Consider the following 23,289-nt stretch of genomic DNA (forward strand, 5'->3'; position numbering starts at 1 on the left):
CTTTAATAAGGCAGTTTCACACCAATTCTGGCCAAATTAAGGATTGTGACATTACAAAATGGCCATATTGCCAGTCTGTCTGATTGAAATACGTGCCTTCATAAACTTCTTACACCCTCACACACGTAAAGGAGGGAGGAGACTCCTCCGAGGAGTTATTTGCTCAGATTGCTGAATTGTGACTCCAGCACAACCGGCGGCGAAGCGGGGAGCCTCCGCGCCCCCCGAGCGGCCGGTTTTCCGTCGTCCTTCCGCCGCCGGCCAGGCGTGGTGACGCGCGCCCGTCACGTGAACGATTCGCGCTCGTACCGTTTAAATAACCGTGGTGCCAGTGCCGGCGCCAGCAGACGGCGTGGTGGACGGAGCAGTGACTGGTATGAGGAGGGGGGAGCGCGGATGGGGATGAGGAGGGGGGAGCGCGGATGGGGATGAGGAGGGGGGAGCGCGGATGGGGATGAGGAGGGGGGAGCGCGGCTGGGGGCTCTGGGGCTCTGGGGCTCTGGGGCTCTGGGGCTCTGGGGCTCTGGGGCTCGGGGGCTCGGGCTGGGGCCGGCGCCGTGACACGAGGGGACAGGCGCCCCTGGGCTTCAAGTGGGTAGCACCGAGCGCATCCCGACCTCAAGCCGGGTTCATTTTGCAATTGGGCCGGGCTCGGCCACCGCCTTTGCCTGTTGCCTGAAAGGGTATTGCCGACTCGGGCATCTTGCATCCTCAGCCGCCGCCATCGCCTTGGAACGATTTGGCAGCCGCCCTCTGCGATTAGTGGGCCAAGCACAGGTAGATCTGTGCGTTGTGCCCAAGGAAAGTTAATCGCCTTCGCTTTCCGCTGCAGAGCGAGGGTTACGTGGCAGACCTGCCACGCACCTTCTGAAGAAAATCACGTTTCCCTACTTCTTGTGGGCATTGTTTCTAACTGAGCTGCGGAGGTATTTTTTTAATTGTTGAGGTTGATGTTAATCGCAGTTACTTAGGAAAAAATGTCAAAAGGGCACAATTGCACTCTGACTTGTATATTTGTGCGGATAGCATCTAACATTCATGAGTACGAATTTAAGCCGTTCATTGGTCCGCATGGCTCCGGCCTCCCAGCTGTTAAATAACTAAAAATACTTGTACTGGCAAGACTTGTTACCCGTCCTAGGATTGATTTTCCCCCCGGCCCCCCCGACTCAATTACATGCAGTCTAATTATGTATTGAAGTATTTTCAATGCTAATATTCAAATATTTCAAATGCTTATAAATAAATCTATTTCAAATATTTATAAATGCATTGATCTCGTCTGGTTAGTCACAGTTGTATGTTGTGCATTTCAATATCATATTGTTGAGCTGAAGAGTTAAAATATAGAACATTGTACATTACCTCATAGTACTAGCCATGATATTTAAACTACAGTACTCTTAAGATCAATCTAAAGCTGCTCACCATTTTTTTTCCAATCATTCATCTAGCCATAGGATACCATGGTGCAGAAATGGGCACTTCAGCCTATGCCAAGCTATTAAACTGTCTAGTCACATCAACCTGCACCTGGACCACTGCCCTCCGTACCTCTCCCATCGATATACCTGTTCAAATTTCAGTTAAAATGTTGAGATCAGCCAGTCCAGCTCCTGTAGCAAGCTTTGATAGTCTTTCTTGGTGTCCACTATACCCCCAATCTGGGTGTCAACTGCAGATTTACTGATCCTGTTTACCACATTATCATCCAAATTGTTGCTATAAATGACAAGTGACAACAAACCCAGCACTGACCCTTACAGCACATTGCTAGTCACAAGCCTCCAGTCAAAGAAGTACACATCTGCAAGATGATTCCAGGAGACAGGCAGTGTGCAGGAACTTTGTGGTGAGGAGTCTGTGGGACTGGGCACAAGCCAATGTCCAACACCATTTCACCAATTCAAAGCTTCATTTGTTTGCTAATTAAAGTGACAAGTGAAATTGAGACTTGAGGTCAATGCAGAGGGTGAATGCCAGCTGCCTGCCTTTTTATCACTGGGCAGTCACTCTGCTGCCTGAGAGGGGAGACTGCCAGACTGCCTTTTGATTGCTGGTGGGATGGCTTGCTGCTGCAGAGGGAAAGACCTGCCACTGTTTCTGGAGAATGTTACCCATGTTTTCTGTGTTTTGGATGTGGCCTTGGACTAGAGATGACTTTTTCCAGTCTTGCAGTTTTTATATCATGTGTTTTTTTTGTGTGCAGGGGAGGGGGATTTGGGGGTCAATGTGACTACTGTTTTTGTTTTTTTTTGTGGGGAGGAGGGATTTGGGAGCGGATTATCATGTTGCGGTTCTTTCTTGGTTTTGTGGCTATTTCAGAGTTGTATACTTTGATAATAAATGGGCCTGAGACCTATTACTCTGGTTCCCATCCCTTTGTTAAACCAGTTAAAATCCTCCCTAGTAGCTCTAGCAAACTTGCTCAGAAGCATATTGGTACTCTTCAATTTCAGGTGTAACCTGCCCATTTTGTACAGTCATATCTTAGTCAAAAGAGATCCTAAGCATCCACATATCTGTCATGTATTCATCTGCTAAATCATCCTATTCCCCTCACTGGACATGGCACAGACAGCAATTCAGAGATTATTACCTCTGAGGTCCTGGTCTTTGTGATTTTGATAAACGAGAAAGTGTAAGGTTAAGTTTTCAGACACAAAAGTGGTGGTGTTATGGATCGTGTAGAAGGTTACATTGGGACATAGATACGATACGATGCAGTGCTGAGCTGAGAAGTGGCTAATGAAGTTCAATCTGAAAAAGTGAAGTGATTCACTTTGGAAGTTTGAATTTGAAGACCGAATACAGAGTTAGTAACAAGATACTTAACAGTAGAGAAACAGGGTCCACATTCATAGATCCCACAAAGTTGCTGTGCACATGGTTACGGTGGTTAAGAAGGTGTATGGTGTTGTTGGCCTTCATTAATCAAAGGATTGAGCTCAAGAACCATAAGATAATGTTGCAGCTCTATAAAACTCTACTCAGACCACATTTGGAATATAGTGTTCAGTCTGGGTCTTTGGAGGAAGGATGTGGGAACTTCAGAGAGGGCTTTTCTCTCTGGAGTATCGGAGCATGAGTGGTGATTTGACAGAAGTGCACGAGGTTATAAGAGGCATAGAGATTCAGCCAGAGATTTTTTTTCCCTCAGGGCATATATGGCTAATCTGAATGGGCCTGACTTAATGATGTTTGGAGGAAAGTGTAGGTGGTATTTTTAGAGATTTTTTTTTAATACACCTAAAGTGGTAGGTGCATACAGTGTGCTGTCGGGTGGTGGTAGAGGCAGATACATTGGGGACATTCAAGGGACTCCTTGGATAGGGATTTGGCTGAAAATAGAGGACTATATGGGAGGGAAGAGTTAGATTGATCTTATGGAATAGGTGAGCACAAATACAATGTTGCACTATGCCAGTAAGACCAAAGAACTGATGTAAACTTCAGAAAAGGTAAAATGAGGGAACACACACCAGTCTCTGAGGGAGCAGAAGTAGAAAGGATGAGCAATTTCAAGTTCCTGAGTGTCATTATTTCTGAGAATCCAACCTGGACCAAACATATCAATGCAGTTACAAATAAGGCATAGCAGTGGCTATATTCTGAGCTTGAGGAGATTTGGTATGTCATCAAATACACTTGCGAATTTTGACCTACTGTGGAGAGCATTCTGACTAGCTGCATCACCATCTGGAATGGGGAGGGAGTGGACTACTGCACAAGAGAATTGTAAACTTGGTCAGCTCTGTCACGGACACTTGCTTGCAAGGTATCAGGATATATTTAAGGAAGGAGCGATGCCTCAAAAAGGTGGCAGCCATCATTAAGGACCCTCATTACCAAAGTCATGCCTTGTTCTCATTGCTACCATCAGGACCGAGGTCCAGAAGCAAGAAGGCACACACTCAAATGATTCAGGAATAGCTTCCCCTCCCATCTGATTTCTGAATGGACATTGAACCCATGAACACTGCCTCACAACTTTTTTACTTTGGTTTTTGCAGTATTTCTTTAGCTATTTAATATAGATATACTTACTGCAATTCAGTTTTCTCTATTATGCATTGCACTGTACTGCTGCCACAAGAGGTAAATTTCACAACATATGCCAGTGATATTAAACTAGATTCTGGCAACATCATGGGTCAAAGGGCCTATACCGTGCTGTATTGTTCTATAGTATGTTCTACTGTCTGATTAAGCAAATTATTGTGTAGTTCTCATTTTCAATATTAAGTAGAAACAGGACCTCTAGAGATGATACCAGGAGTTCTAACATCAGAAAGGATGAACTGGCTGGGTCTGCCTAGAAAAGAGATTTAGTGTCTTACAGCTAATATACTACTCTTGTCTGTTTTCTTTTCCATGAATTGCTTAAAATTTAACAAATAATTAACTTTTTTTGTCATGCAGATGATGTTGTCCCGATTCTCCCGTTACATAAATTCCAGTGCTTCAGTTTTGAAGCAAAGAATCAAGACGTATTCTAGTGCCATAGAAACTTCATTAAAAACTGAGAAGTCAATCACTTCTGAAGAAGTTTTTGCTCGTGAAGAAAAATATGGTGCCCATAATTATCAGCCCGTCCCTGTTGCTTTGGCTAGAGGGGAAGGTAAGCATTCCAAATACTAGATCCTAAACTAAATGGCTGATTTATATCAATGTATAAATTGAATGAATCTATAAAGTTTGAGTTAAATACAATTATACATTAAATTGATGGTTAAAGTGGATTTAATCAAAAGGAAACACTACTGTAGGGATATTCTGATTCAATAATTTGTTGCAAGATCTCATTGGATGCAATTTTACTTAGTTAATCATGATAGCCCAAAAATGCCACGATGTTCCTCCTGCATGCACTTACAAATTTTGTATTTTTCATCCTTTTTGTATTTATTGCTGTGTATCAAGAATTCTGCCAGGTTCTTGTGAAAATTTCTTGTTTTAAACTTCAAGATTGTCACCTCTCCTGAAGCTTTGCAATGTAATTTCTAGAACTCCTCTACTGTGTAGTTAACTTGTGCACAGCCATAAAATCTTTTGCTAGATATTCACCGCAAAACTAGAATTGACATGGTCATAAGTAAAATACTGAACGTTGTATAATATTATGACCTTGGAGTTTCCTCTGATACGTAACAAGCTACTTGGCAGACTATTGGTTCAGACTTGCTGAGCATAATCTTCAATTGTCTCTAGGTTTCTTGGTTTCTTTCTAGCTTTTTAACATTTGTTGAGTGTGGAACTTAATTTTCTTTACATATTTAATAGATCTCCAAATTCTGTGTGCTCCTTTTGTGGCCACTCATTTTCAGGGTCTCCTTGTGTAATTTTCATGCTTTTTCTTTTGCTTTTTAGCTTGATATTATCTGCAAGTTCAGCCAGATTGTATTGAAACGTTATTAGATTTCATTAATTCATCTTGTAATAGAAATGTACAGTGCAGGAGGACTTATCCCTTTAGCCCCTAAAGCTTGTTGCTGAATTGAAAATCTTTTTTAACAGTAAAATAATGGTCTTCAAAAATAATTAAGTCAAAATATTTAATTAAATTGCTTTGATTTTTCAGGTGTTTATGTGTGGGATGTGGAAGGCAGGAGGTACTTTGATTTCCTAAGTGCTTACAGCGCTGTGAATCAGGGACATTGTCATCCAAAGATTATTGCAGCACTTAAATCTCAAGCTGATAAACTGACTCTCACTTCTCGAGCTTTCTATAATGATGTACTGGGAGAATATGAAGAATATGCCACTAAGCTGTTCAACTACAAAAAGCTGTTACCAATGAATACTGGTTAGTGCTTAATAGATTTTTTTATTTCATAGAAAATAGGTGGATTTCCCCAAGTCTAAATTTGTTTCTGGTGTCATCTTCATTTTGCCAGAAAATGGCATCTTAAAAATAATCCACGAAGTAGAAGCTTGTCTCCTGTTCCGTGTTGATCAGCAAAGAATTAAGAACAAATATAATCTTAATTAAATTTCTTTAGCTTTATAATGCATCTGTTGATGCTACAGGTTTTGATGGATTTCAATCTGTCGTACTCTAAAAGTTCGAGATTTCTTTTAATAAATTAACCCATTTAAATGCCTTGCAAATGTTGTGAGGCTTGTAACCCACGGATTCTATTTCATTGCTTGATCTGCAGCAGGCTACTTTATTGAATGGTTCAAAGAGAAAATTCAGATTTTGGAAATTAGCTCATCTTTTTACTTGGGAAATTCTGACTGATAGTGCAACACAGCAATGAGACATGTTGTAAACTTGGAATTCCAAACTGTCCCAAATTTGCACACCTTCAATCTTCAATTAAGCCACCAGGAATTGTGTTGAAGACCTTTGATTCATTCAGTTTCTTGCTGCTGTTTGCAGTAATTTGAGTAGTGGCCTGGTTTTACAGTTCATTGCAAGATGCACAATACTACGTATGGTGTTTCTCAAATATGTACTTGAACATATTTCAAATCGGCCATAAAATGTTCTGGAATTGCTTTAAAAGGAAAGCAAATTATCTCAGACACTCATTGTTCATTAATTCAGTTAGATTGTTCAAATATATTATACCATTTGACTGTGGTTTACATATTGCTTAGAGGATTAAAATGAGAATTATTTAAGCATTGGACATAACAAATTTTGAACTAGCTGAATTGTTTAAGTTTTCCTTTGGTTGTTATTGTGTGAAGGTCCTTGACCTGCCAATATTGAACTATGGATTTTGTTTGCTGATTCATATCAACTTGCTGAAGTTCATAGTATATACTGGATTTGTGTATTTTATTACTCCAGTAAACTCTTTGTTAGTGATTTCTGATAAAGGTCCAGAATCTTTAATGCCTATATTTATGATAGTATGAAAATGATGCAGCGTCATTATGTAAAAGGAAATGTATGCAAGCTCCTGAGACTAATGTGGGGAGAAGCTAGAAGTTGTCTTCAACTTCCTCTATGAAACTTCAACTGATAATTCATTTACCTTGGATTGGGAGGAGTGGTTTGGAAGAAGAGGAATGGAGACAAATCAATTCCTATTTAAGATTTAATTGGTTGCTAACATGATTTGCATGGATTCAATGGCAATTCATTAGGGACTTGTTACCCTCTGAGGAGAAGGACATTATGGGATAGTGTAGCAGTTAATGCGATACTGTTGCAGCTCATTCCAATCGGGAGTTCAAATTCCGGCACCATTTGTAAGGAGTCTGTACATCCTCCTCTTGGAATGTGTGGGTTTTCCTCAGGTGTTTTGGTTTTCTCCCACAGTCCAAAGACATACCAGGTAACTTAATTGGTCATTGTAAATTGTCCAGTGATAAGCTTAGGGTTAATCAGGTTTGTTGGGGATTGCTGGAGAGATGATGCTTGAAGGATCTGCTCCACGCTGTATTGCTAAATTATTAAAATAAAAAAGAGCATCCACCAGATTGGGAAGAGATCATAAACATGGAAGATTCTCCAGATGCTGGAAATCTTGAGCAACATCCACAGTGCTGAAGCAGCTAGCAAGTTGGGCTTGAAATTTGGCAATTTTATTTTTTATTCAATCATTTTCTAGTTGTTGCACTTTAGTTTCTCTTGTTTACCATAGTAATGTAATTTGTGCTTAAATTGGCATTTTTGATAATTGTTTTGAAAATTTGATTTATTCTAAGAAATCAACTTATACATTTTGCTTTAGGTGTAGAAGGAGGAGAAACTGCGTGCAAATTAGCCCGCAAGTGGGCATATGAAGTTAAAGGAATTCCTAAATATAAAGCAAAGATCCTTTTTGCAGGTAAGATTTAAATTAAAATCCATGTAATGTACATTAACTTAGAGGAATGTAATTGTTATTTAATCATTATTCAGATCTCAAAGGCCTGTACGAAATTGTAGGGGCTGTGTAAACTTAATACTTGGCGTCTAGAAATTAAGTTTCATGGGATTTGGTTCTCAAATCAGCATCATGATACAAATATTTTCATTTTTATTTTATTTACATGTTTGATTCCTATACAGAGAAACTCCTTTAAACTCCTTTTCCCCTTTTCTTCAGCTGGTAATTTTTGGGGCAGGACTATTTCTGCGATTTCCAGTTCAACAGACCCCAGTAGTTATGAAGGATTTGGCCCATTTATACCTGGGTTTGAAATTGTTCCGTACAATGATCTACCAGCAATAGAGGTATTGAAAACATTTAAATTGTTTTGATTCAGTTAATATTTTGTTTGATTTGGTTTAAAATTACTGTTAATTAATTCTAGCTCTTTTTTTAGCGTGCATTCCAGGACCCTCATATGGCAGCCTTTATGGTGGAGCCAATCCAGGGTGAAGCTGGTGTTGTAGTTCCAGACCAAGGTTATCTTCAAGGAGTGAGAGAATTATGTACAAAATATAATGTGAGTTATAAGAGGTTGTATACTAGTTTAAAAGTCTACTGAGTTCGAACAGGAAGGACTTTTTAATTTTTTTTTATTTTTTATTTTTTTTATCTAATAAGTAATAAAGAAAAAAGAGAAAAAGAAAAAATGGAAGAAAAAAGGGCTGTTTATAATATCTCACAAAAATACAAAATCATCAGTGTAGTCAACTCCGATCCTCTCAACATATATAAAATCGAAACTGGAAAAACAAATGGGCTTGGAACAGGGTCATATTATATCATATGAAAATATTGAATAAATGGTCTCCATATCTTTTCAAATTTAATAGAAGTATCAAATACAACACTTCTAATTTTTTCTAAATTTAGACATAACATAGTTTGAGACAACCAATGAAATACGGTAGGAGGATTAATTTCTTTCCAATTCAACAAAATAGACCTTCTAGCCATTAATGTAAGAAATGCAATCATTCGGAAGAGGATAAATGGAGTGAGTCCATCATTGGTAGACCAAAGATTGCAGTAATAGGATGTGGTTGTAAATCAATGTTCAATACAGCAGAAATAATATCAAAAATATCTTTCCAATATTTTTTCAAAAGCGGACACGACCAGAACATAGGAGTTAAAGACGCTATCTCAGAATGACATCTGTCACAAATAGGATTTATATAGGAATAAAAACGAGCCAATTTATCCTTGGACATATGAGCCCTGTGCACAACTTTAAACTGTATTAATGAATGTTTAGCACATATAGATGATGTATTAACTAATTGAAGAATTTTATCCTAATTCTCAATAGGGATAGTAAGGTTAAGTTCTCTTTCCCAATCATTTTTAGACTTATAAAAGGGCTCTGAACCTACCTTCATAATTATATTATAAAGTTTTGATATTAGCCCTTTCTGAAAAGGATTAGTTCAAACAAATTCTCCAAAATACCTGAAGACACAAAATTTGGAAAAGTAGGAAGTACAGTATTTAAGAAATTCCTAATCTGTAAATATCTTTAAAAAAATCTAGGCAAATTATATTTATTAAATAATTGCTCAAAAGACATAAAACTATTATCCAAAAATAAATTGGAAAATCGTAGTAATCCTTTAGTCTTTCAAGCTGAATAAACTTGGTCTATAATAGGAGGATAAAAAAAGCAATTGGATACAATAGGAATATTTAAAACAAACTGAGTCAACCCAAAAAATTTCCGAAATTGAAACCATATACATAAAGTATGTTTAACTATCAGGTTATCAATTTGTTTTGGCAATTTAGAAAGAGCAAAAGGAAGAGAAGTCCCTAAAATAGAACCCAATGCAAAACCTTGTACAGATTTAATTTCCAGGTTCACCCAATGAGGGCTAAAAGATATATCCCAATCCTTTAACCAACATATCAAATATCTGATATTAACTGCCCAATAATAAAATCTAAAATTAGGCAATGCCAATCCACCTTACTTCCTTGCCTTCTGTAAATAAATTTTACCTAACCTAGGATTTTTTTTCTGCCATATATGAGGAAATTTTTGAATCAACATTAGCAAAAAAATTTCGGAATAAAAATAGGTACCGCTTGAACTATATATAAAAACTTGGGTAAAATAACCATCTTAATAGCATTAATCCGACCTATCAGATAAAGATAGTGGTGACCACTTAGTAAACAAACGTTTAATCTGATCGATTAAGTGTAAAAAATTAACCTTAAATAAGTCTTTAGTTTTTTGTGAGGAAGGACTTTTAATTTGATTGTGATTGAATAGGTGCTATTCATTGCGGATGAAGTGCAAACTGGACTGGCTAGAACTGGTCGTAGACTGGCATGTGATCATGAAGATGTTAAGCCAGATATCGTTGTTCTTGGAAAAGCGCTCTCTGGAGGAGTGTATCCTGTGAGTAATGTCTTGCATGGCTTCTAGATCTGTTTCCTGTCACGAGTGGGCAAAGTTAAGAGTTTAAGAAAGATGAGACATTGAAGTCTGTTGATATAGTTTATCCACTTGAACAACTATTGAGAAATTTTTAGAATCTTTGATGGTGTCTGAGTTCCCTAAATTCAGTTGACTTTGAGAGGGGCAACATGGTAATTTGACCATATGATTTTTTTTTTCTGAAGTGTGATTAAGTAGACTGTCCAAGATTTAACATTTATGATGAGTTCCAGAAAGCAATCATTGGTCTTTCATAAAAGATTGTGATCTAAAGTTAGTTTGTTATATTGAAGGCAAATTAATGATACAAATGGAATGAAGGACAGTAAAGATAATTTACTTAAAGAATTTTGGCCAGATGTGAATCTGAGCTACGAACCATTCACTGTTTATGAACTTTGGTAGCTGAAAATTTGTATTGATTTTGATCATGTTTATAATAAAAGTTCCTTTTAAGAAAGATGTAGCTGGTAATTTCAAACTAATAATTTCCTTTGCAGGTTTCAGCTGTTCTATGTGATGATGAAATTATGTTGACCATCAAACCAGGTCAGCATGGGTCTACATATGGTGGCAATCCATTAGCATGTCGTGTTGCTATTGCTGCTTTAGAGGTATGTCCAAGAAATGAAGACTGCGGTCAGTTACAGCATAAGTTTTAAAATCAATGCAGGTCCAATTCATGCAGTAACTTCTATTTCCTTTATTTGATTCCTGTAACTTGTTCTGGATAATAGTTCCAGTGAATAAGGATTAAAGAGTCAATTATATTGTAAATTTAACTAGTCTATATTATGACCAATTGGCCCACTGTTCCTAACAAAGAGCTAACTCGGTATTTGATTCCTAATCCAGTTTGTCATAGCTCTTGACATCTAAGCCCTTTTTTGAATACAGTGAATGATTCTGCCTCTATTGCTCTTTTGGCAAGAAAACCTAATAATTTTGAAAACTGATATCCTGTTTTCAACTGCAATGCCCCCAGTTGCCTGTGCCCCCCCCCACTACCTTCTGTGTTCTAAAATCTGATACAGTAAATGAAAGCTTCCTTGTAGTTTTCAAATTCACAAGATTAAATGCCTAATTTCTTTATGGTTTTAAGTAAATTCTTTGGAGTGCTCACTTAATCATTGTTATTCACAGTATGGTTAGCATATTTAAAAAAAAAAAACAAAAAACAAAACTCCAGCAATGGAGTGTGCTTAGGCCTTTGGTGCCAGATGACAGTTTTTGGTCTGTTGGAATTTATTACTACTAATAATCCAACACATTTATTCATCTTTGGTTTTACTCTGCATTGTAATGAATTATCCAGTGAATCTCAAGTTAAAAGGGAATGTGGGAGTCATAGTCCTAGTGAGGGGATAGGAAAAGTGGTAAACATCTGAGTCAGTACAGAATCATCTGGTTTTCTGAAAGGTTGGGTGGCATTTATTGGATTTACTATATTTGATAAGATGGCATCTTACCTTCTTTGGCTAATTAGACAATTTTCATTACATGTAATAGAATTAAAAAAAAATGACCGACCAGGGTAATCTTGTAATTTGATATTTTTCTTTTGCTGCATTTCTTTGATTTGAAATACATAGGTCCTTGAAGAAGAAAAATTGGCAGAAAATTCTGAAGAAATGGGAATGTTACTGAGAAGAGAGCTAATGAAATTGCCATCAAATGTTGTGACTGCTGTACGAGGAAAAGGATTATTGAATGCCATTATTATTAGAAACACAGAAGGTACAAAATTTCTGAACTCTCAAATATTGACTTATTACTGTATTGTGTCCTGTGGGGGGAAGAAAATGTTACTCTGCATGATGTTGCATAAAAACTATGTTGGTCACTAATCTACAGCTGCTCTCTTGGTCCTCCAGATCTCTGATCTAATGACCAGTCTAGCTTTTTGCCTATGTTTCACAATGCAACGGTTATTGTTATCTCGCAAACATGAGGAAATCTGCAGATGCTGCAGATTTTGTTCACACAAAATGCTGGTGGAACACAGCAGGCCAGGCAGCATCTCTCGGGAGAAGAGCTGTCGACGTTTCGGGCCGAGACCCTTCGTCAGGACTAACTGAAAGGAAAAATAGTAAGAGATTTGAAAGTAGTGGGGGGGGGGGTGGGAGGGGGAAATGCGAAATGAAAGGAGAAGACCAGAGGGCGTGGGATGCAGGGGGACCTCATTGAAACCTTTTGAATGTTGACAGTACTAGACAGTAGATGTGGAAAGGATGTTTCCTGTGGTGGAGGAGCTTTGGATGAGGGCACAGACTTGGGATAGAGGGACACCCATTTAAAACAGATACGGAGAGATTTCTTTAGTCAGAGGATGGTGAATTTGAGGAATTTATTACCACAGGCAGCTGTGGATTTGGGTGTATTTAAGGCAGAGCTTGTTTCTTCAATGGACTTGGCACCAAAGGTTACGGGGAGAGGCCAGTGAGTGGGGCTGAGAAGGGGGCAAAAAAAGGTCAGCCATGATTGGTGGAGCTGATTCGATGGGCCAAATGGCATAATTCTACTCTTGTGTCTTACGGGCTTATCTTTCAAGAGTCAGAGCTGACATGGTTCTGGAGAACTGGAAAATTACAAATGTCACTCCACTCTTCAAGAAGGGAGGGAAGCAGAAGAAAGGGAATTACAGGCCAATTAACCTGATCTCAGTGGTTGTGAAGATATTGCAGTGGATTGTTAAGGATGTTATTTTGGGGAACTTGAAGGCACATGACAAAATAAGCCAAAATCTGCATGGTTTCCTTGAGGGAAACTTTTACCTGACAGATCTTTTTTTTGGGGGGGGGGGGGAAAGAGATAACAAGCAGGGTAGACAAAGGAGAATTGGTGGATGTTGGTGTACTTGGCTTTTCAGAAGGCCTTTGGCAAGGTACGACACACGAGGCTGCTAAACAAGATGAGAACTCGGGTTATTACAGGAAAGATACTAGCATGGATTGAGCGTTGGCAGGAGGCAGAGTGGAAATCAAGGGATCCTTTTTGGATTGGCTGTCGATGACTAGTAGTGTTCCACAAGAGTCTGTTGGGACTGCTTCTTTTAACATTGTATTTCAACGATTTGGATGATATTGATAGCTTTGTGGTCAGGTTTGTGGATGATACAAAGCTGGGTGGAGGGGAAGGTAGTGTTGAGGAAACAAAGCTGCAGAAGGACTTAAGCGGATTGGGAGAATGGGTAAAGAGGTGGCAGATGTAGTACGGTGTGAGGAAGTGTATGGTCATGCACTTTGGTAGAAGGCATAAAAGCATAGACTATTTTCTGAGGGGATGTGCAAGTCCTTTTGGAGGATTCCTTGAAACAGGGTTTCTCAACCAGGCTTCCACAAGAGGTCATGATTAAGAAAAATATATAGTTTTTAAACTTTGTGTGATGCACATTGCTAGTATTTTCAGTGTAGTCAGTGACAGAGCAGTCCTGTTCGCAATCTTGTTGGCGGTTTCTCAGCCGGTATGGCAGTGTGCAGTAGGACCTTGTTTATTTGGTCCCTCCCATATTACCTTCCCCAATTTCCAAAATCAATTTACAACCTTTATTTAAATTAAATCTACCGAGCCTACCTTTAGAACTTAAATCTTTTTTTTGCTTAAGTAAGTTACTTACCCCGTGAGTTTTTAAAATATATCAACAGGAAAGAAAGGGATTAATTTCCAGAAAGGTAAGCTAAGCTTAACTACCTGTTTTTCTCCTCCCCCCCCCCCCCCCCCCCCCTCCAAGAAAGGTTGGCAAAAATTCATTCTCTACTCAAAAGAGAATTGACAATTATTTTTGTATATCTACAACTTGCTGATCACGCCATCTACTGTGAGCTGTAGATATAATTTTGCGCAGGGGTTCCCTGAGACCTGAAAATGAAATAATAGGGTTATTATTAGGGTTCATCCTAGGCAAAAAGTTGAGAAAGGCTGCCCTGAAGGTTGATTTGCACGTTGAATTGGTGGTGAGGAAGGTGAATGCAATGTTGGCATCCAGTTTGGGAGGACTCTAATATAAAAGCAAGGGTGTAATGCTGAGGCTATATTAGGCACTGGTGAGGTCTCACTTGGAGAATTGTGAACAGTTTTGAGTCCTTTAAGAAAGGAAGTGCTGACATTGAAGGTTCAGAGGAGGTTCATGAGAATGAAAGGGTTTATATGAGCAGTGATTCAAGGCTTTGTGCCTGTACTTGCTGGAATTTAGAAGAATGGAGGGGGGAATTCATTGAAACCTATCGAATGTTGAAAGGCCTAGATAGAGTGGATGTGAACAGAATGTTTCCTTTTGTGGGCAGTCTTGGACCAGGGCACACCCTCAAAATAGAATGCTATCCATTTGGAGCAGAGGTGAAGAATTTCTTTAGCTGGAGAGTAGTGAATTTGTGGAATTTGTTACCATAGGCAGCTGTGGATGCCAGAGCACTGTGTGCATTTGACACAGAAATCGATAGGTTCTTGATTTGTCAGGGTGTGAAAAGTTATGGGAGAAGGTAGGAGAATGGGGCTAAGAGGGAAATGATAAGCCACAATGAAATGGAGGAGCAGACTCAATTGGCTGAATGGCCTAATTCTGCTCCTCTGTCTTTTGGTCTACTTCAGCTTTGGGATGTATCTTTCATGTGCCTTCAGAATTGATCCCAGAAACTCCAACCATTGCTGCCCTGCTGGTATTGCCTTCCACTCAACCTTGGCCAGCTCTTCTCTCATGCCTCTGTAATTCCCTTACTCCACTGTAAAACTGATGCATCCAATTTTTTAGTTTCTCTTTTCAAACTGCAGGGTGAATTCAATTGTATTATGATCACTGTCTCCTAAGGGCTCTTTCATCTTAAGCTCCCTTATCAAAACTAGGTCATTACATAACATCCAATCCAGAATTGTCATTACCCTAGTGTGCTCCACTGTAAACTGCTCTAAAAAGCCATCTTGGCATTCTACAAATTCCAGCTCTTGGCATCAGGCATCAACTGGATTTTCCCCAATCTATCTGCGTATTGAAATCCCCTATTTTATCATAAAAAGGGGGCAATGTTGCATACCTTTTCTAACTCTCATTGTAATTTGAGGCCTACATCTGGCTACTGTTTGGAGTCCTGTATATAACTCTCATCAGGCTCTTTTTACCTTTGCATTTCTTTACCCAAAGGATTCTACACCTTTTTGTATGGGGAAAATGAAGTGATAGGAGCTACAAAAAGGTAGACACCTGGGTGACTGTCAGAAGAGGGAAAGGGAATAGGCAGCCAGTGCAGAAGTACCCCTGTGAATGTTCCACGCAATAAGTATATTGCTTTGGATACTGTTGGAGGGAACAAGCTACCAGAGGGAAGCTGCAGCAACCAGGTCTCTGGCACTGAGTCTGGTTCTGTGGTTCAGAACAGAAAAGGGGTGAGACGAGTACATTTGTGCGAGGGGATTCCATAGTTGAGGGACCAGAAAACAGATTCTGTGGATATGGAAGAGACACCTGGATGGTATGTTGCATCCTAGGTGCCAGGGCAGGGATGTCTTTGATTGTTCCAAGGCATTCTAAAGGGAGGATGCATATCACTGTAGGTAGAAAAGTGGATGAGGTCCTGAAGAGACAATATAGGGAGTTAGAAAGCTAAAAAGCAGGACCTCTAGGGTAGTAATCTCTGGATTGCTGCCTGTGCCATATGCCATTGTGGGTAAGAATTGGATGATTTGGCAGATGAATGTATGACTGAAGAGTTAGTGCAGTTTGCAGGATTTTAGGGTTTTGGATCATTGGGATCTCTTCCGGTGAGGGTATGATCTCTACAAAAAGGACAGGTTACACCTAAACCAGCTGCACCTCCAGTTCCTTTACACAGTCTCTAAGGAGCTGCAGCTGGTGTACTTCATGCAAATATAATCTAGAGGCTTCCCAGTGTGCTAGCTATGTATTAACAGAAAAAAAAATGTAGAAACCTGCATACTGAAAACCTCTGTCTGTTCTTGCCCATGCCTGTTGAGCCAAAAGTTGACAGCTTTTAACATTGGCTCTCTCTAGCAATGGCTGCTCTGCTTACACCTCCCTTTTCATTGGCTTTGTTGATGCAGACGGTGAAAAGAGCCAAAAGCACTGGAATTATTTTTAAACCTCACACTACCTCACTAATGAATGACAACCGATGTATAATTTCTGATGTTTGAGAAGGGTGGCATGGTAGCATACTAGTTAGCACAAAGCTTTACAGTACAAGTGACCTGGGTTCAATTCATTCTGCTGCCTGTAAGGAGTTTGTACATTCTACCTGTGACAGTGTAGTTTTTATACAGGTGCTCTGGTTTCCTCCCACGGTCCAAAGATGTACTGGTTAGTAGGTTAATAGGTTAATTGGTCATTGTAAATTGTCCCTTGATTGGTCTTGCGTTAAATCGCAGTGTGGGGGGAGGGATGATTGCTGGGCAGCATGGCTTGAAGGGCTGGACAGGCCTATTTGACACTATCTCAATAAACAAAAAAGTAAATAGATTGAAGTGGAATTGTACAAATTGGATTTAGTGCTGTTAATGGGCAGAGTATGCCAGGGTGTTTTTTTTTCCATTTTAAGTTCCGGTAACTATCTTGGAATATTGTAGCAGTGTTTGATCCTGGGCTGCGTGGCGCAATATTGTCAAAGACGGCCCTTTTTTTTTATATCTTTGATTTTAATCAAATTAGCTGAAAAAATTGCCAATATGACTTGGAAGTGGCAGAGCTGGTGCTTTTCCTGCAGGTGCTTCCAACTGACCTACATCAGAATCAGATTTCATATCACTGGCATATGTTGTGAAATTGTTAACTTCATGGCATCAGTACAATGAAATGCATTATAAACAGGTTTTAAAAACTGAGTTACGTTAGGTGTGTGTATATGTATTATATAGTTGAAATAAGTGTGAAAAGCAGAAATAAAAATAGGTGGTGTTTGTGGGTTCAATGCCCATTTAAAAATTGGATGGCAGAGGGGAAGAAGCAGCTCCTAAATTGCTAGTGTGTACCTTCAGGCTCTGTACCTCCTTCCTGATGGTAACAATGTGAATAGGGCATGTCTTGGGTAGGTGGGAGTCATTAATTATGGACACTGCCTTCCTAAGCCACAGTTCCTTGAAGGTGTCTTGAATACTACGGCTAATACCCATGACAGAGCTGACTCGTTTTACAAGTTTCTTGAAGCCTATTTCTATCTTAATGTTCAAGAAAATATCACCTGGTTCTATCTTCATGCAATATGTGGGAGTTTAGTGTGATCTAATTGAACATCTTGTTGCTTGTATAGTACAAATGGTTTCAAGTGAAATATCTCACTATAAAGTGTTTTGGGAAGCATTGGAACTGAGAAAGGTATTATATAAGTGTGAGCCTGTTTTTATTTTGTCTGGATGACATGGTTTGATTTTGCCCCTTATTTCATGCTATAGATGCTGAAAATGTAGTTAGTAGGAAATGAGTGATAGTTATACAGAATGGAAATTTGTCACTCTTCTACCTGAGCTGGTCCAATTTGCCTCCTTTTAGCCCATATCTATAACCATATAACAATCACAGCACGGAAACAGGCCATCTCGGCCCTCCTAGTCCGTGCCGAACTCTTAATCTCACCTAGTCCCACCTACCCGCACTGAGCCCATAACCCTCCACTCCTTTCCTGTCCATATACCTATCCAATTTTACATTAAATGACACAACTGAACTGGCCTCTACTACTTCTACAGGAGGCTCATTCCACCCAGCTATCACTCTCTGAGTAAAGAAATACCCCCTCGTGTTTCCCTTAAACTTCTGCCCCCTAACTCTCAAATCATGTCCTCTCGTTTGAATCGCCCCTACTCTCAATGGAAACAGCCTATTCACGTCAACTCTATCTATCCCTCAAAATTTTAAATACCTTGATCAAATCCCCCCTCAACCTTCTACGCTCCAATGGATAGAGACCTAACTTGTTCAACCTTTCTCTGTAACTTAAGTGCTGAAACCCAGGTAACTTCCTAGTAAATCGTCTCTGCACTCTAATTTATTGATATCTTTCCTATAATTCGGTGACCAGAACTGCACATAATATTCCAAATTTGGCCTTACCAATGCCTTGTACAATTTTAACATTACATCCCAACTTCTGTACTCAATGCTCTGATTTATAAAGGTCAGCGTTCCAAAAGCCTTCTTCACCACCCTATCTACATGAGACTCCACCTTCAGGGAACTATGCACTGTTATTCCTAGATCTCTCTGTTCCTCGGCATTCCTCAATGCCCTACCATTTACCCTGTATGTTCTATTTGGATTATTCCTGCCAAAGTGTAGAACCTCACTTCTCAGCATTAAACTCCATCTGCCAACGTTCAGCCCATTCTTCTAACCGGCATAAATCTCCCTGCAAGCTTTGAAAACGCACCTCATTATCCACAACACCTCCTACCTTAGTATCATCGGCATACTTACTAATCCAATTTACCACCCCATCATCCAGATCATTTATGTATATTACAAACAACATTGGGCCCAAAACAGATCCCTGAGGCACCCCGCTAGTCACTGGCCTCCATCCCGATAAACAATTATCCACCACTACTCTCTGGCATCTCCCATCTAGCCACTGTTGAATCCATTTTATTACTCCAGCATTAATACCTAACGACTGAACCTTCTTAACTAACCTTCCATGTGGAACTTTGTCAAAGGCTTTGCTGAAGTCCATATAGACTACATCCACTGCCTTACCCTCGTCAACATTCCTCGTAACTTCTTCAAAAAATTCAATAAGGTTTGTCAAACATGACCTTCCACGCACAAATCCATGCTGGCTACTCCTAATCAGGTCCTGTCTATCCAGATAAGTATTCTTAGAGATAGTATTAATAATTTCCATTAATTTACCCACCACTGATGTCAAACTGACAGATCTATAATTGCTAGGCTTACTTCTAGAACCCTTTTTCAACAACGGAACCACATGAGCAATACGCCAATCCTCCGGCACAATCCCCATTTCTAATGACATCTTAAAGATCTCCGTCAGAGCTCCTGCTATTTCTACACAAACTTCCCTCAAGGTCCTGTGGAATATCCTGTCAGGACCCAGAGATTTATCCACTTTTAAATTTCTTAAAAGTGCCAGTACTTCCACCTCTTTAATTGTCATAGGTTCCATAACTTCTTTACTTGTTTCCCACACCTTACACAATTCAATATCCTTCTCCTTAGTGAATACCGAAGAGAAGAAATCGTTCAAAATCTCTCCCATCTCCCTCGGCTCCACACATAGCTGACCACTCTGATTCTCTAAGGGGCCAATTTTATCCCTCACTATCCTCTTGCTTTTAATATAACTGTAGAAACCTTTCGGATTTGCTTTCACCTTATTTGCCAAACCAACCTCGTATCTTCTTTTAGCTTTCCTAATCTCTTTCTTAAGATTCCTTTTACATTCTTTATGTTCCTCGAGCAATTCCTTTACTCCATGCTGCCTATATCTATTGTAGACATCCCTCTTTTTCCGAACCAAATTTCTAATATCCCTTGAAAACCATGGTGCTTTCAACCTTTAACCTTTCCTTTCAACCTAACAGGAACATAAAGATTCTGTACCCTCATAATTTCACCCTTAAATGACCTCCATTTCTCTATTACATCCTTCCCATAAAACAACTTGACCCAATCCACTCTCTCTAAATCCCTTCGCATCTCCTCAAAGTTAGCCTTTCTCCAATCAAAAATCTCAACTCTAGGTCCTGTCCTGTCCTTCTCCATAATTATATTGAAGCTAATGCTATTGTGATCACTGGACCCGAAATGCTCCCCAACACATACATCTGTCAGCTGATCTATCACATTCCCTAACAGGAGATCCAACACTGCCCCATCTCTAGTTGGTACTTCTATGTATTGTTGCAAAAAACTATCCTGCACGCATTTCACAAACTCTAAACCATCCAGCCCTTTTACAGAATGAGCTTCCCAGTCTACGTGTGGAAAATTAAAATCTCCCACAATCACCACCTTGTGTTTACTACAAATATCTGCTATCTCCTTACACATTTGCTCTTCCAACTCACGCTCCCCATTAGGTGGCCTATAATACACTCCTATCAGTGTTACTACACCTTTCCCATTCCTCAATTCCACCCAAATAGCCTCCCTAGAGGAGCTCCCTAATCTATCCTTCCAAAGCACCGCCAGAAGATTTTCTCGGACAAGCAATGCAACACCTCCTCCTCTGGCCCCTCCTACTCTTTCACACCTGAAGCAACTAAATCCAGGAGTATTTAGTTGCCAATCACACCCTTCCTGCAACCAAGTTTCACTAATAGCTACAACATCATAATTCCAGTTATCAATCCACGCTTCAAGCTCATCCACCTTTCTTACAATGCTCCTAGCATTAAAATAGATACATTTAAGATACTCTCCACCTTCTCCTCTCGTTTCATCCCTAAGAATGCATTCAAATTTATTATCCTTTTCTTTCTTCTCCCCTACATCTTCGGGCTGAGCGCATCCCTTCTCCATCACCTGCCTTTCCTCCCTCACACACTGTCTATTTACTTGCTCTACTGGTGAACTAACCTCCTCTCCCATAGTTTCCTCAAATTGATTCCCGCCCCCCCATCTTACTAGTTTAAAGTCTGCCCTGTAGCCCTAGCAAACCTGCCCGCTAGGATATTGGTCACCCCAGGATTCAAATGTATCCTGTCCTTCTTGAACAGGTCACGCCTGCCCCAGAAGAGGTCCCAATGATCCAGAAACTTGAATCCTTGCCCCCTGCTCCAATCCCACAGCCACGCATTCATCCTCCACCTAATTCCTTTCCTACTCTCACTGTCGCGTGGCACAGGCAGTAATCCCGAGATTACTACCTTTGCAGTCCTTCTTAACTGCCTTCCTAACTCCCTATACTCTCATTTCAGGACCTCTTCCCCTTTCCTACCTATGTCATAGGTACCTACATGTACCATGACCTCTGGCTCCTCACCCTCCCACTTCAGGATATCTTGGACGCGATCAGAAACGTCCCGAACCCTGGCACCAGGGATCATCTCTAAATGTTTTCTTTCCATGTTCCTGTCCAAATGACTTGAAGTTAAATATAAAGCTAAATGATAAAATACAAACATACTAAGATGGTTTTGGACAAGCACAAAAAAGAAATCTTAGTTTATTGAACCTTTTGTTTCTTATTTCAGCTTTTGATGCCATGGATGTTTGCCTTCGCCTACGTGATAATGGTCTGCTAGCTAAACCAACTCATGGGGACATCATTAGACTGGCCCCGCCTCTTGTGATCAAAGAGGATGAAATAAGAGAATGTGTTGATATCATTCAAAAGACCATTTTGTCTTTTTGAAGAAGATGGAACCTGTTAATATGATGAGTTGTTTCTTTTCAACAAGATGGTATTTGTTGCTTATTTTACCAGTAGTTTCTTTGAAATTGTCAATATTCATCAATCTTGTCTCAAATAATCATACTGAACTCTAATTTCAATTAAGTAATAAATACTTAACTGATAATACAGTGGATTTTTTCTGAATTACAAACCAAATTTAAATTCTCTATGAAATTGAAATCCACTTGCTGTCATTAAGTTCTGTACATCGATCACAATGGAAATTCTTTTGCCTTGACAAGATGGTCAAAATTTTGTTGTAAAGTTAGTTTATTTATTTTTCTGGCATAATACAAGGTTAAATCATCTCATAATTTTTTGCTTTGTCCATGTTGCTAAAGTATTGTAGAAGACAAACATCTTCCCATTTCTAACACTGAAACAGATTTTCATTTCTGTGCTCCCAATCTGTAATCTATCAACAATTAAAATTAATGGCATGTTGAGGACATCCTTGATGTAAGAAACTTGTATTTGCTTGTAATTTATTATTTCATAATATGATATATAATTATACTTTGAGGACATGGTCTCAACATGAAGACAGTTAATTTTTGTCTGAATACTGAAACAGACTCCTTATTCTTCAACATTATCAAATAATTTTAGGTCAGAAAATGGTGGGTTGGATGAAGTATGATTTAATACCCATATTTGCCATCTTGTAACTTATAGCCTGCATGCAATTAAGCAGTCTAGAGTTTGATCCTGGATATGACACAAATCATATTCATAGAAGACTACAGCACAGAAACAGGTCTTTTGGCCATCAAGTCTGTGCCAAGCTAATAATCTGCCCATCCCATCAACTGGCATCTGGATAGCTCTCCATACTCCTCCCAACTATGTACCTATTCAAGTTTGTCTTAAAAGTTAAAATCGTGCCTGCATCCACTATTTCCACTGACCGCTCATTCCACACTCACCACCCTCTGAGTGAAGTCCCCCTTGTGATCTCCTTAAACATTTCACTTTCCACCTTTAACCCATGATCTCTAGTTCTAGTCTCACCCAACCTCAGTGCAAAAATTATGCTTGCATTTACCCTATCTGTGCTCATAATTTTGTATGCTTCCTATCAAATCTTCCTTCATTCTTCTATTCTCTAGGAAATGAAAGTCCCAACTAATTCAACTTTTCCCTATAACTCAGATCCTCAAGTCCCAATAGCATCCTTGTAAATTTTCTTTGCAGTTTTTCAATCTTATTAGCATCTTTCCTGTAAGTAGGTGACCAAAAGAGCACAGTGCTCCAGATTAGGTCTCTCTAGCACAGGCATGGGCAAACTACGGCCCGCGGGCCATATGCGGCCTGTTAAGCTTTTTAATCTGGCCCGCAGAACTTGATGAAATTATATTAATAAACCTTGTTAACGTTTTTTCCCCACAATTCTGGCGTTTTCCCAATAGATGACGCACTCTATATACATTTGTGGCGACCCATTTCCTGGCACATCCGAACCGGCTCACAATTAGCCAGCGTTCTGGCTAAGGGAGATAGCCTGCGGGGATTTGCGAGCACAGAGCTTTGGAGCCTCTGCGCAGGGGGGCAGGTTGAGGGAGGCTTAAAAGTGAGGCTGGGGATTTCGAATAAAGTTTTTTTTTCTTCGACTGCA

General features: G+C 39.6%; 1 protein-coding gene across 2 annotated transcripts; it reads left to right on the forward strand.

The window, feature by feature from the left end:
• The first annotated feature begins 154 nt into the window (after positions 1-154).
• Positions 155-23,289, forward strand: oat (ornithine aminotransferase). 2 transcript variants are annotated; one of them, XM_059947747.1, is made up of 10 exons: positions 155-374; positions 4,423-4,621; positions 5,582-5,806; positions 7,692-7,787; positions 8,049-8,176; positions 8,269-8,391; positions 10,147-10,275; positions 10,815-10,928; positions 11,907-12,051; positions 21,472-23,289. In XM_059947747.1, the coding sequence occupies exons 2-10, from the start codon at positions 4,423-4,425 to the stop codon at positions 21,630-21,632; spliced, it is 1,320 nt and encodes a 439-aa protein (XP_059803730.1). In that variant the 5' UTR covers positions 155-374; the 3' UTR covers positions 21,633-23,289. The 2 variants fall into 2 exon arrangements, with proteins under 2 accessions (XP_059803730.1, XP_059803729.1); XM_059947746.1 differs by lacking the exon at positions 155-374 and having other exon boundaries at positions 4,417-4,621.

The sequence above is a fragment of the Hypanus sabinus genome, chromosome 22, assembly GCF_030144855.1.
Source record: "Hypanus sabinus isolate sHypSab1 chromosome 22, sHypSab1.hap1, whole genome shotgun sequence".
NCBI classification, from domain to species: domain Eukaryota; kingdom Metazoa; phylum Chordata; class Chondrichthyes; order Myliobatiformes; family Dasyatidae; genus Hypanus; species Hypanus sabinus.